This window comes from Macrobrachium nipponense, chromosome 42, assembly GCF_015104395.2.
Source record: "Macrobrachium nipponense isolate FS-2020 chromosome 42, ASM1510439v2, whole genome shotgun sequence".
NCBI lineage: Eukaryota > Metazoa > Arthropoda > Malacostraca > Decapoda > Palaemonidae > Macrobrachium > Macrobrachium nipponense.
This window is the reverse complement of record NC_061103.1, coordinates 16,649,821-16,662,553: the sequence shown is the minus strand read 5'-3', so window position 1 is coordinate 16,662,553 and position 12,733 is coordinate 16,649,821. Positions and strand designations below refer to the sequence as shown.

At 43.4% G+C, this 12,733-nt stretch overlaps 1 protein-coding gene across 6 annotated transcripts in view; it reads right to left on the bottom strand.

Annotated features, from left to right (window-relative positions):
- The window catches only part of LOC135212988 (beta-TrCP-like), a 210,964-nt gene that overhangs the window by 50,240 nt on the left and 147,991 nt on the right, over positions 1-12,733 (bottom strand). For all 6 annotated transcript variants that reach the window (XM_064246760.1, XM_064246759.1, XM_064246762.1 and 3 more), the window contains one exon: positions 4,990-5,128. In XM_064246760.1, coding sequence (XP_064102830.1) covers positions 4,990-5,128 — 139 coding nt within the window. The remainder of the gene's footprint in view (positions 1-4,989; positions 5,129-12,733) is intronic.

Below are 12,733 nucleotides of genomic sequence, written 5' to 3'. Positions count from 1 at the left end.
AGATACCGAAAATACAGCATGCCTTGAGAGAAACCGACTCTTTTGTCTATAGCGTGCAATTCGCTGACACGCTTAGCAGAATCTAGTGCAATAAGAAAGAGTGCCTTCTTAGTCAAGTTCCTGAGTGAAGCCGACTTCAAAGGCTCAAACGGTGGCCCCATGAGGAACTTAAGCACCACATCTAAGTCCAAGCCCACTGTATCTTGCGGGAGCTTAGTGGTTTCGAAAGACCTAATGAGGTCCGACAGCTGAATTGGAGGAAATATCCAAACCTCGATGTCGAAAAACCGAAGAGAGCATGGCTCTATATCCTCTGATCGTCGAAGGAGCCAGTTTCTTAGAGTTCCTAAGAATAGAAGAAAATCTGCTATTTCTGTAAAGAGGTCGCAGAAGTAGAGACTTTAGCACTTCTACACCACTCTCTGAAGATTCTCCACTTCCCTTGATAGAGTTTGTTAGAAGACTCTCTCCTACAACGAGCGATAGCTTCTGCAGCTCTTCTTGAAAATCCTTTCGCTCTGACAAGATTCCGGACAGTCTGAACCCTGTCAGAGCTAGAGCGGACAAGTTTTGGTGGAACCTCTTGAAGTGAGGTTGTTTGAGAAGCCACTTCTCTGGAGGAAGAAGTCTGGGGAAGTCTACTAACAACTGGAGAAGGTCCGGGAACCACTCTTTCCTGGGCCAAAGGGAGCGATTAACGTTAGCGTTTACATTGCTGTGCGACATGAACTTGTCAGCACCTCTCTTATTAGACCGAACGGAGGGAATGCATAAGCTTCCAGACCCGACCAATCCAACAGCATTGCGTCACCGACCAAGCTAGAGGATCTGGGACTGGAGAACAAAAGAGAGGAAGACGGTTGTTCCTCGATGTCGCGAACAGGTCTATTGACGGTCGTCCCCAAAGGCGCCAAAGTTTTCTGACAAATCTTGTTGTCCAAAGTCCACTCCAGAGGTAACACTTGCTGTTGACGACTTAACTCGTCCGCCAGGACGTTCATCTTTCCCGGAACAAATCTCGGGACTAGCTGAACCTTCGCTTCGTTTGACCACAGGAGGAGATCCTTGGCTACTTCGTACAGAGAGAAAGACTGAGTCCCCCCCTGTTTCCGCACGTACGAGAGAGCCGTGGAGTTGTCGGAATGCACTGCCACTACTCGGCCTTCTACTAAGCTCCGAAACTGTCTGAGCCTAAGAAAATTGCTAACAGTTCCTTTACATTTATGTGGAACTTTTTCTTCTCCTTCTCCGACAAGCTCCTGAAGTCCGTTGATTTCCCAGTAGGGCTCCCCAACCTGTGTCCGATGCGTCGGAAAAGAACTGTAGGTTCGGGAGGATGGGTCGTAAATCTAACCCTTCTTCCAACCTTGCTCGAGAGAGCCACCACCTTAGGTCCTCTTTTATTTGATCTGTGACAGGAAAGGTATCGAGTCTGGTTGTGTCTTCCTGCACCAAGAGGCTCTCAGGAAAAACTGCAGAGGTCTCATGTTGCAGTCTTCCCAACGTCACAAATTTCTCCACTGACGTCAATTTTGCCCAGGAGCCCCTCATCCCCACCTGATTGGCAGAACTTACCTTTTTGTCCAAGAACTCCTGAACTGTCTCCAGACAGCCTTGAACCCTCTTCGGGGACAGAAAAGCCCGAAAAAACTTGAGCATTCAGAATCATCCCAAATAAAGGATGCTCTGAGATGGAACCACTGGACTTCTGTTTGTTGACCAGAATTCCTAACTTTCTGGCAAGATCCAGAGTTGTTCCAAGGTCCTTCATGCACCGACTCTCTGATTCTGACCGGAGAAGCCAATCGTCCAGATAGAGGGAGATTCTTACTCCTAATATGTGTAGCCAGCTTCCTATCGGGGATAGAACCCTGGTGAAAACTTGAGGAGCGGTCGCTAGTCCACGAAGCAAAGCGCCCCCGAAACTGAAACACCTTGCCTCGAACATGAACCTCAGGTACTTCCGAGATTCGCGATGTATCGGAATGTGAAAATAAGCGTCTTGCATGTCCAGAGAGACCATCCAATCCCCCTGTCTGATGGACTCCAGAAACCGACCCGAGTGGTCTCCATATGAAATTTTGTTTTCTGGACATGCAAGTTCAGGGCGCTCACATCCAAAACCGGCCTCCAGCCCCCTGATGACTTGGGAACTACAAAAAGGCGATTGTAAAAGCCTGGAGGAAAATCCCCTTCTATCTGTTCTATCGCTTCTTTGAGAACAAGCGCTTCCACTTCTGCGGCTAGCGCCAGAAATTTGTCTGAGCCCGGAGAGTATGCCTGGAATGGAATTGGCACAGGTGAGAGCGAGGGAGGTGAAACGAGAGGAATACGATAGCCGAACTTGAGTACTTGCACTACCCAGGCTTCTGCTCCTCTGTTTTCCCATTCCTCCCAAAACAGAGCCAGCCTGGCTCCCACTGGTGCATGAAGAACCGAGCTTTCATTTGGAAGGTTTGTTAACCTTGGCCGAGGCCTTAGACTGAGGTCGCAAATTCGATTTCGGCCGAAAGAAGCGCTTGGGTTTTCTTCCCTCGAAAAGGCGCTTGGGCCAGAGGAGAAACCGAAGGAAAACAGTCTCCACAGGAGCTTTAGGTCTCTTAGTAGACTGTGCCAGTAAATCCGAAGTAGATTTCTTATCTAGCGCAGACAAAATTGACAACACTACATCGTCTGGAAAGAGTTATCTTTCACAAAAGGAGCAAACAAGAGAAGCAGACTTCTGTTGGGACGTAACCCTTTTAGAAGCAAAGGAGCACCAAAGTTGCCTTTTCTTAAGGGTACCAAAGGCGATGAGCGAAGCTAACTCATCACATCCATCCCTAATGGATTTGTCCGCACAGGACAGAACACCAATCCAATCCTCCGCTAACTCCTGGGAAAGAGAAGGACAGTCTTCGATCTTGGCCGCTAAAGCGCCAATAGTCCAATCAAGGAAGCTAAAGACTTCCAAAAGTTTAAATTGATTCTTTACAACGTGGTCCAACTCAGGCGCTGTAAAGAAAACTTTCGCTGCGGCGAAAGCAGATCTTCTAGAGGAGGTCGATTAAACTGGAGAAGTCTCCCTGGGAGGAGGCAGAAAACTCCCAGAGAAGGAGCTTCCCCAGTTACATAAAACCTATACCTCTTACGAAGCAACTTAGAGGGAGGGTAAGCAAAAAGAGCCTTCCCTAAGTCTCTTTTCATAGACATCCATTTCTCCGTCTCTTTCAACGAATGTCTAACGCTTTAGATAGAACAAGTTTTGGGAGGAGAGGGTCTGAAGTTTTCCTCCTCATCAAAAAAGTCGAAGTTGGGGAGCGCGGAGCCGCTTTCTCAAAATAATCTGGATAAGATACCAGAAGAAATCTAAGGAGACGTGAATAACACGAGAGGTGATGTGAATCCTCCTCCTCTACTTCTTCTTCATTCTCCGATACCCGCCGAAGAAGTAGACGGAACTACAAACCGGATCTGAAGGTTTCGAACCACCCTTGGACTCATTCATCCAGTTGGTTAACATCTCTAACTGCTTGCGCAAAGGCGCCAGAGACGAATCAAAAACAGTTAACGTAGGCTTGGAAGAGCCTAAATGTTCAGCAGGAGGCGGAAAAACTACTTGCGCCTCGCTCGGAGCCGCCGAAATTCGAGGCGAAACAGGCGCATCAGGCGTAACAGACGAAAAAAGCGCCTAAAGAAACACCCTTTAGAACTGCTAGCTACAGCGCTAAAACCACAATCTCTACTAGTAGATGGAGCCGAAAAAAGGCACAGATTGAGGCGACGAACGAGCCGCTAACGGCCGAGGCGCAACCCTACTCTCAGGCTCCTTATACCGCTTGACTGGAGGAGGCGAAGAATCGGCGCCTGAACGCCTCTTTAAGGGACGCGAAACGGGCGAATCTCGCCAAGAGCGCCGTGCGACCGGAGACGAATCGCTTGAATCATTTGAAAGGCGTCTGACCGCAACACCTTTCCAACGCTTAACCGAGCCCTGTTGAGGCGCAACAGGCTCAACAAGAGAGGCGCCTGTCTGTGGGCAAATCCCGATCGACTCCCTTGGACTTCCGGTATGTCTTCTCCCCGGTGCGGGGGAGCTGGACAGTGACCTTTGTCTAGGAGACGTGTCAGGACAGACAGACGCACCCTCAACTACACTCTTACCTGAGGCCGCTTTCTCCAAAAACGTCTTAACTGAATTACCAAGTTGCAAAACCGTATTCGCTAGTACCGAAAATTTCTGATCTAACCTCGATTCCAGACTGGCAATGGTGTCGGAAGAAACTACACGGGAAGCCGGAGAAGTGGGATTAGTAGGAGGAATAGGAGGTGTAGTTAAAGGAGACATAACAATTTGAGGAGAAACAGAAGGAACAGATGCATCGCAAGACGAAGCAGAGCTAAGTCTACTTTCCCTAAGCGCTGCTTTTCTAATTCTGTCTTTAGCTAATTTCTCCGAGTATGAACTAAAAAACTTCCATTGAGAATCAGTCCAATCACTACACTCGTTACATGTTCGATCTGCTGAACAAACCTGTCCCCTACACTTAACACATTTAGTGTGAGAATCATACTCTAGCTTGGATAATCTAGTTTTACATCCTGAGATGCAAAACCTAACTCCCGACGGACTAGAATCCGACATGGCAACGCCTAAATAAAAAGCAAAATAACAACAACGCCAAAAAAGAGTACTTCACCAATTCCGAAGATCAAATCCACAAGAAAAAAGCGAAGCAAAGTCATCCAACCGCACCGACCACCGATGTTCACCGGACGCCGGCAGGAAAAGAATTGGATTCACCTGGGCAGTTGTACCTGGTTCTCCCGCGAGTGGAGGGAGATGACGTCATCACCACCAGTGTTGGCGACGCCGACGCGCTAAATTTGAATTTAGTATCCTGCCGCTCGTGGAAATCACGGCTCTATAATTGTTCGGTAAGACACTACAATAAAACTGGCCATTGTATTATGCACAACCTTTTAGACAACAAAAATCTGAAAACACACCTGCTTCCAATCAACAGAGCCATCACCACGAGTACAACGGCTTAACTGCTTATTGTGTGAAGAGAGGGAGAGATGCCATTCTTGATGTAGAGAAAGATTCCGCCACAGACAATCTCGAGAAGCCAGGTTGTGCCATGCTCTGAAGACAAAGATGAAGCAAACATAAGAGAATCAACAAGTTCTACATAAACACTATTTTTACTTACTAAGCTGTTCTGACAGTCTATATTATAGCAGTCTTTAAACAAACATTCTATATCTTATGATCCACAATACACAAGTGAGACCCTTTCCTTTTCCACCTGTCAGACTTTAAAAGACAATTGAAAATGTCAAATCCTACTCCTACAATAACTGCTCTACATGCATGACAATATCATGGTAAAGGTTCTGGTCAATATCAATAATGTATTTTAAATCTTACTGAAGAGCATTACCTTACAGAAATGACAAACTTTTTAATGAATTTGTATTTTTCATAACCAACAAATCTGAGGTCTTAACATTAGGATAAATCTTCTATCACCACCTAGAAAACCAGTAAAATTAATAAAAAAAATTATGTACACAAGCCACAATGCCTTTGGCATCTTGTGATCACATCAGTTACTCTTCCAAACCAGTTTAACTGTCAGAGGGGTGGTTAGAGGTGGCCTTTTATATATTGAGACCTCAGGTTTGTTAGTTATGAAAAATACAAATTAATTAAAAAAAAACTTATTTGTTCATATATGAAACAAACCTAGTCTTAACATAAGGATAGACTTACTCATTGGTGGGAGGTAAGTATTAGTATTAACCGACTGGGAGTTTGTCATCTTTAGTCAATTTTTATGAATAAAAGAAATTCTAAGACAATTGACCTCGACAATAGAACCTATGATATATGAGTATCTTTAGTTAATATTTCTGAGTGTTTCTGTTTCCATTTTGCATATAACCAATGGTTATTCAACAACGGGTTTGGGTGTTTCATACAATGTCATAGTTCATTGCATTTATGGAAGATGGAGAGCTATCTGTTCCAATAACAAACCAACATATCCTCTGATGTGGGTTTGTTATCATTCCTCTCTCCTTGCTGCAGAGAGGGATATGTTGCTATTGAAAAGTATCTTACAATATTAACCACTCTAACAGAATGGCTGTCTCACTAACCTGTATCTACTTCATTCCATCTTATGATGGTATTCTTCTTCTTGCCACGAGTAGGTAAAGAAGTAGGTCGAAAACATATAAAAGAAAAGAGACCAGTCATCTCATTCACTCTACTTCCATACCTTCATCTTTGACTAGATACAAACTGACCCACCAGGGGTACTAGATGAGCTACACAACTTGTTGAGCAGCCACCACCGAACCCAAGGAAAAAGTGTCCAAGGACCTATGGACAACGTCCTTCAAGATAAAGGAAGTGAAAGTAGTTTGATGTAGCCAAACACCAGCTTTCAAAATTCTCTGAACAGACATACAGGTACTCCTCATTTAACGACAACTTGGAGTTACGACAACAACATGAAGAGAGAGAAAAAAAAACATAAATTGAAAATATAAACATTGCCAATGGTGGCCAAGAGAAAGGCTATTCAGTGCCAATTATGTAGCCTAGCCTAGGTTTTGAAAACCTTGAAATCTATGGCTAAAACAATAAATAAGGCTTTAATACACGCTGTAAAGAAAAGCTATACATTTGAACCTCTTAAAGTCAGCATTCTATGGTCTGGAAACTCCACTGGTTGGCTTGATTCAGCCACCATTAGTTCATAGCATGGACGTACAGGTGGCACCATGTTTGTTTACAACTTCAAGACAGCAAAAATTATGCCATATCTCCATTGTTTTAGTGAGAATAATTCTTAGTAATGAAAAGAAAATGTGTGAATTCTTAATAATGAAAAGAAAATGTGTGAATTCATATATATTTTTTATATTAAATTGAAAATAAATATTTTTTAATATTCCACTTCAGAAGTCTCTACCAAGTCAATCCTTTTAATCAAAACAATAAGACATTTGGCATGCATGAATTCCTTACTCTTAGTATGCTTGAAAGTCTTACATGTGATACAGTTTGATAATTTTTTTATAAAACTGTGTTTACATACGGATTCGTTATGTCACCCCTGAGATCAGATGATATAGAGGTAAGAAGTGGAAGCCTAAATCTTTATCAATGCTAGAAAATGCTTATCCCATTTGTGAATAGTTTAGTGTTCACTTTCCTCAATATATGGCATTGTGCTTTGTTTACGTTTTGACGGTGACATTCAAATGCCCCGTGATCGCCAAAATTCATTCATTATTTTTTTCATCTAACTACCCTCTATAATAAAAATAAATGACAAAGAAACTAATAGCCATAATTATGAAATACCAAATTTAGAATATGAAAGTCGCTGCTAAATAATGTGCAGATTCTAAGAAAAGTTTAGTATGTACTGTATTGACTTAGTATTGTATTGACTTACTAGTAGGCTTACTCAGGAATGTAGGCTAAATGTGTTAAATAAAGTACACTATTTTAAAGAAAATTATACACTATATGAAGTTATAAAATGAAGAAGTTAAAATATATGAGTAATAAAATGATACAAAGCATTGTCAGAACTTTGCCAAGAAGTAGGCTATTGTATTCTTGGACACTTCTGTTTTGACCCAGCCTGTGCCCGGGGGGGGAGAGAGAGAGAGAGAGAGAGAGAGAGAGAGAGAGAGAGAGAGAGAGAGAGAGAGAGAGAGAGAGAGAGAGAGAGAGAGAGAACTAAGACATCTAGGTCTGAGATTTTTATTAAGACTCACATCAAAATAAGTAGAGCATTCCAAATCACACTGGATCGTATAGCCTACGGTGACTTGAAATGTACTAAGCATATTGTAGCCTAAATCCTACACTACGACACCCAGATTCCTATATGTACTCATTTTCATTTGACATTCAAGATATAACATTGCATTGCATTGTGTATATTAATGAGTACTATGCAAATGACATAAACTTAGTTGTTATGAATGGAAAATTCGTTACCTGGCCCGAATTAGTTGAGACTGGCTTTTAGCACAGTCTCCACTTCGTAATCCTCATTCAAAGACCACTACGAGAAAATTACCCTAATTCTAAATATGCATATCTTCTAACGGAATTTTCCCTAAACGAACTTTGATCCGAGAATACTCAAGTGCGCAGGTTAGTAGACCCAAATAACATCTTGGAGACCACAAGGACGTGTCTTAATTATGGCCGAGTTCCATGAGTCATTTCTGCACAGCCTCACACTGTGGTCGTATAGCGAGACTAACTCTCACGACCGCAGTTGGCCAACAATTAAACGCATTCAGCTAACTACCGGACCAACAAAACAACCAATGGCCAGTAATTAAAAGCCATTACACATATACTTACAAAATAATACACAAAATACCTAAACACTTTTCCTAACTAAATACAAATACAACAAAACATATCTTCCTTTCATACAACAAGCATTTCCACTTATGTAAAGGAGGAAAATATATGCAGATACATTACAACTTGTAGTAAAGTACAGCCCCTCTTGTCAAAGTTTTGACATACTTCCCAGCAAGAAAAACTCATATCTGCAGTATTTACAACAGTCCTGTTTTTATCAATGCCTTCTTGGCTTCTGCAGCTATCTGAGGAGTCTTTCTGCTCTGATAGATGCATGGCTGAATGTCCTCTTTTGCAGGATTAATTCTTTCTATCTCCTGCCACAATTCTTAGGGGTATAACTTATGCGTTCGCTGTGAGCCGTTCTTAAAGTAGCCACTCTTGGGACCTTGTCTTGCCCCATATGTAACTTGACTTGGCCTAAGTTCCACTTGCTCCTTGGCCCCTCATCATGAATTAGGGCTACTTCCCCTATCCAGGACCATGAGCTATGCATCATTCCCCTTTGATGGGTCTCTCTTAGGATTGTCAAATACTCCCCATCCCATCTTTTCCATAGGTTGTCACACAATCTGGACACATACAGGAATCTTTTCTAAGTGAACTGTTTCTGTCCATAGGTAGGGTCACCAGAGATCTCTTTACGACTTCTCTTAGGAAGGACTTAAGCTTTCTTTCAAGAATAAAATGGTTAGGGGTCAAAATTTCCAACTGATTCAAGTTGCCAGTTGTGTAACTTAATGGTCTATTGTAAATGATTCCTTCCAGCTCCACTAATACACAGGTCAGTTCTTCAAAACTGAGTAAGGCCTGGCCTACGATCTTTTTAGGCATGACTTCATAAGTCTTATCAGTCTTTCCCTATAACACCAAACCATGGTCCTCTCGCTGGAATAAACTTCCGGTTACACTGTATCTCCAACAGATGATCCTTTATTCTGGGATTCTCTGACATGGTTTTTATATACTATTCTGATGCCAATACAAACGTGGTGGCATCATCACTTAACATGAGTGTGGGGAAACCTCTTCTGCTGCAGAATTTTCTAAAACTAGTCACAGGACTGGTCATCAACTAGTTCCACATGTATGCCTCTGGTTATCGGGCATGAAAATAGAATAATATAACCCTTCTTAGGACTGCCCATTTCCCTTAGCCCATAATGCACTAGTATAATCCATACCTATGGTATTAAAAGGTTGCTTACATTGCACCCTGAACTCAGGTAATGGAGGGATCACACTGGGCCTATATGGCTTCCCTTGTGTTTATTTACAAATACTAACACAATTGTGTAATACAGTGGTCGCCACTAATTCGTGGGGGATGCGTACCAGAGAGAGTCCCCCGCGAATAGTTAAAACCACTATAAAAATGCTTAAAACGGCAATTTTTTAAAAGTTAAAACTCACTCAAGGAAAACCCACTGAAAATGTTTATATAGTAGTACCTCGACATACGAAAGGTTTAACTTACGAAAAATTCGAGTTACGAAAGCAAATACAAAGATTTTTTTGGCTCTACATACGAAAATAGTTCAGGATACGAAAGGTTGTTGCTGTAAAGTCCCGAGATTCGCCTGGACCACTGATAACAATTTTAAAACTCGCGCGCCGCCAACTGAGTAGACTCGCCACCATCCTCCCGCTCTCCCATTGGTTCCTGATGCTAGTCACCGCCATAAGATCCTGCTCTCCTATTGGTCAGCATCTCTCCCATGATCCCATCATGCATCTACGTAGCGGCGTGCTTTTTCGGCCACTCGGCAGCAGCATCATTATCATAGGCACGCAGAATTAGTTAGTTCTATACGATTTTGTTTATTAACATAAATTCGTTAGTGATTTCGCTGTAGTACTACTTTATCGTGTTGTGCGAGAACTTTACTACATACGAATACTACATAACTTGATTAGGTACAGTATATACGTAGTCATGGGTCCCAAGAAAGTTGAAGTTCACGGAAAGAAGAGGATGCTTTCTTTGGAAACAAAGATGGAGATAATTAAAAAGTATGAAGCTGGCATGCGATTGAGTGTGATCGCCAAGGAATATGGCCGAAATCCGTCGACAATAGGCACCATCCTTAAGCAGAAGGAAGCCATCAAAGCAGCTACACCTTCCAAGGGCATGCCTATTTTGTCTGGCAAGAGGAGCCATGTGCACAACGAGATGGAAAGGCTGCTTCTTGTCTGGGTAAAAGACAAAGAAATCGCTGGCGATATGATAACCGAGACGGCAATCTGCCACAAGGCCGGTGCTATTTTCGGCAATTTGATTGCCCAGGCTGAAGACGACAGAGGAGAAGGGACATCAACGCCAACCCCAGACTTTAAGGCTTCTCACGGGTGGTTCGAAAAATTCCGTAATCGGACTGGCATCCATTCGGTGGTGTGGCATGGGGAGGCAGCCAGCTCGGACACAAAAGCGGCCGAAGCCTTTATTAAGACGTTCGACGAGATGACGATCAAGGAAGGCTACAGTTCTCAGCAAGTCTTCAACTGTCAGCAAGTCTTCAACTGTGATGAGACTGGCCTTTTTTGGAAAAAAATGCCTCATTGGACGTACATCACAGAGGAAGAGAAGAAGCTACCCGGGCATAAACCTATGAAAGACAGGCTAACGCTCACACTTTGTTCGAACGCCAGTGGGGATTGCAAGGTGAAGCCCTACTTGTCTATCACTCAGCATTCAGAGACTCCTCGAGCCTTCAAGGCCCACAAAGTGCTTAAGGAGAAGCTTCCAGTGATGTGGAGGGCTAATGCGAAAGTCTGGGTAACGAGACTTTTGTTCACCGAGTGGGTAAATCTGTGTTTTGGCCCGACAGTGAAGAAATTCTTGGAAGAGAAGCACCTCCCTCTGAAATGTCTGCTGTTGTTGGACAATTCCCCTGCTCACCCTCCTGGCCTCGAGGAAGACATCCTAGCGGAGTATTCTTTAGTCAAGGTTCTTTATCTTCCGCCAAACACCACCTCTCTCCTCCAGCCCATGGACCAGCAAGTGATATCGAACTTCAAGAAGCTGTATACGAAACATCTTTTCAAGAGATGTTTCGACATCACCGATACCACAAACCTCACTTTGCGTGAATTTTGGAAGGAGCATTTCGACATCGTCATACGCATCCGACTCATTGATCAAGCTTAGGGTGACTTTACTGTCCAACCAAACGAACAGTTCTACAAACTCATGATTCTCAAAGGATTCTTTAATATATTTGGCCATTCTTGCTGCCGGCAATAAGCCTGTAACACTGCAGGCTGCAGGAGGAGCAGAAGCTGACAGTAGTGAGTCTTGTGGAGAAGTCGAACTACGATGAGCCTTGGGCACTGGATGAGCATCCACTTCTGAGAGGCAATCAGAAGAAAACTGCTCTGGAGAGTCCCAATGGCTGCAAGAAGGCAGCAGTACCTTTGACCACTTAATAGGAACAGCAGGGGGTGCCGTTATGTTCATAGAGACCCTTCCATAGAGAGACCTTTCCAGTGGTTCTCTGTTGCAACCTTGGGAAACTACACCAGGTTGCACTGAGGGGATGACTGCTCATAGGCAGACCCCACCAACCTCCCTTGGGCTACCGGTCTGACTCCTCCCATGTACTGGGGATTATGCCAGTGACCTTTGTCCAAGCGTCGATGGGATGAACAGCCGCCTCCTCCACTAACACTGCACTGTCACTTTTAGCCTTATCCATCAGTACTTTGGACTCGTTTACCAACTTGTTTTACTTTTTTTTATCAACATGTCGGAGTCTAGTGTTGCTAACATTAGGCATTGTGCGAATGGTTGTAAGACTAGGTTGACTAAAGAGTCTTATGATACTTCATTCCTTGAGTACAAATTGCTGTGGACAATGAAGTTTGGTGAATGTGAAATGTAATGAGTGTCATGATTGGGATGAGAGAACATGGAGGAACTTAGAATCTCATTTAAGAAAATTAGATAGCGATAGAAAGAGATAGGCTTTAGGTAGAGCTAGTTCGAAATCACCTAGCCAGGGATCGTTTGATACAAGTGTTCCTGTTGTTTCTGTAGCCCCAGTTCCCAGTTCTCTTACTGTAACACCTAAAGTTTCAGGCTCCCACACTTCCGATCCCAACCCCATCACCAGCCTAGAAGAGAAGCTTGAAAAATGTTTTTCTCTGTTAGTGCAGATCTGCACTAACAGTGTTTGTCACTTGCTTACCTGGTAAGAGAACTACAGCGGGAGATACTGCCTCTGGTGGCGCTCATCTTAACCTGTAGTGGTGTGGCAGTGAACCCGGAGTCACCTCTACATCGGTGGAAGTCTTGCAGCAGGGGATCTGCCTGACCACTGACAAGACTCAGGATAAAAGTTT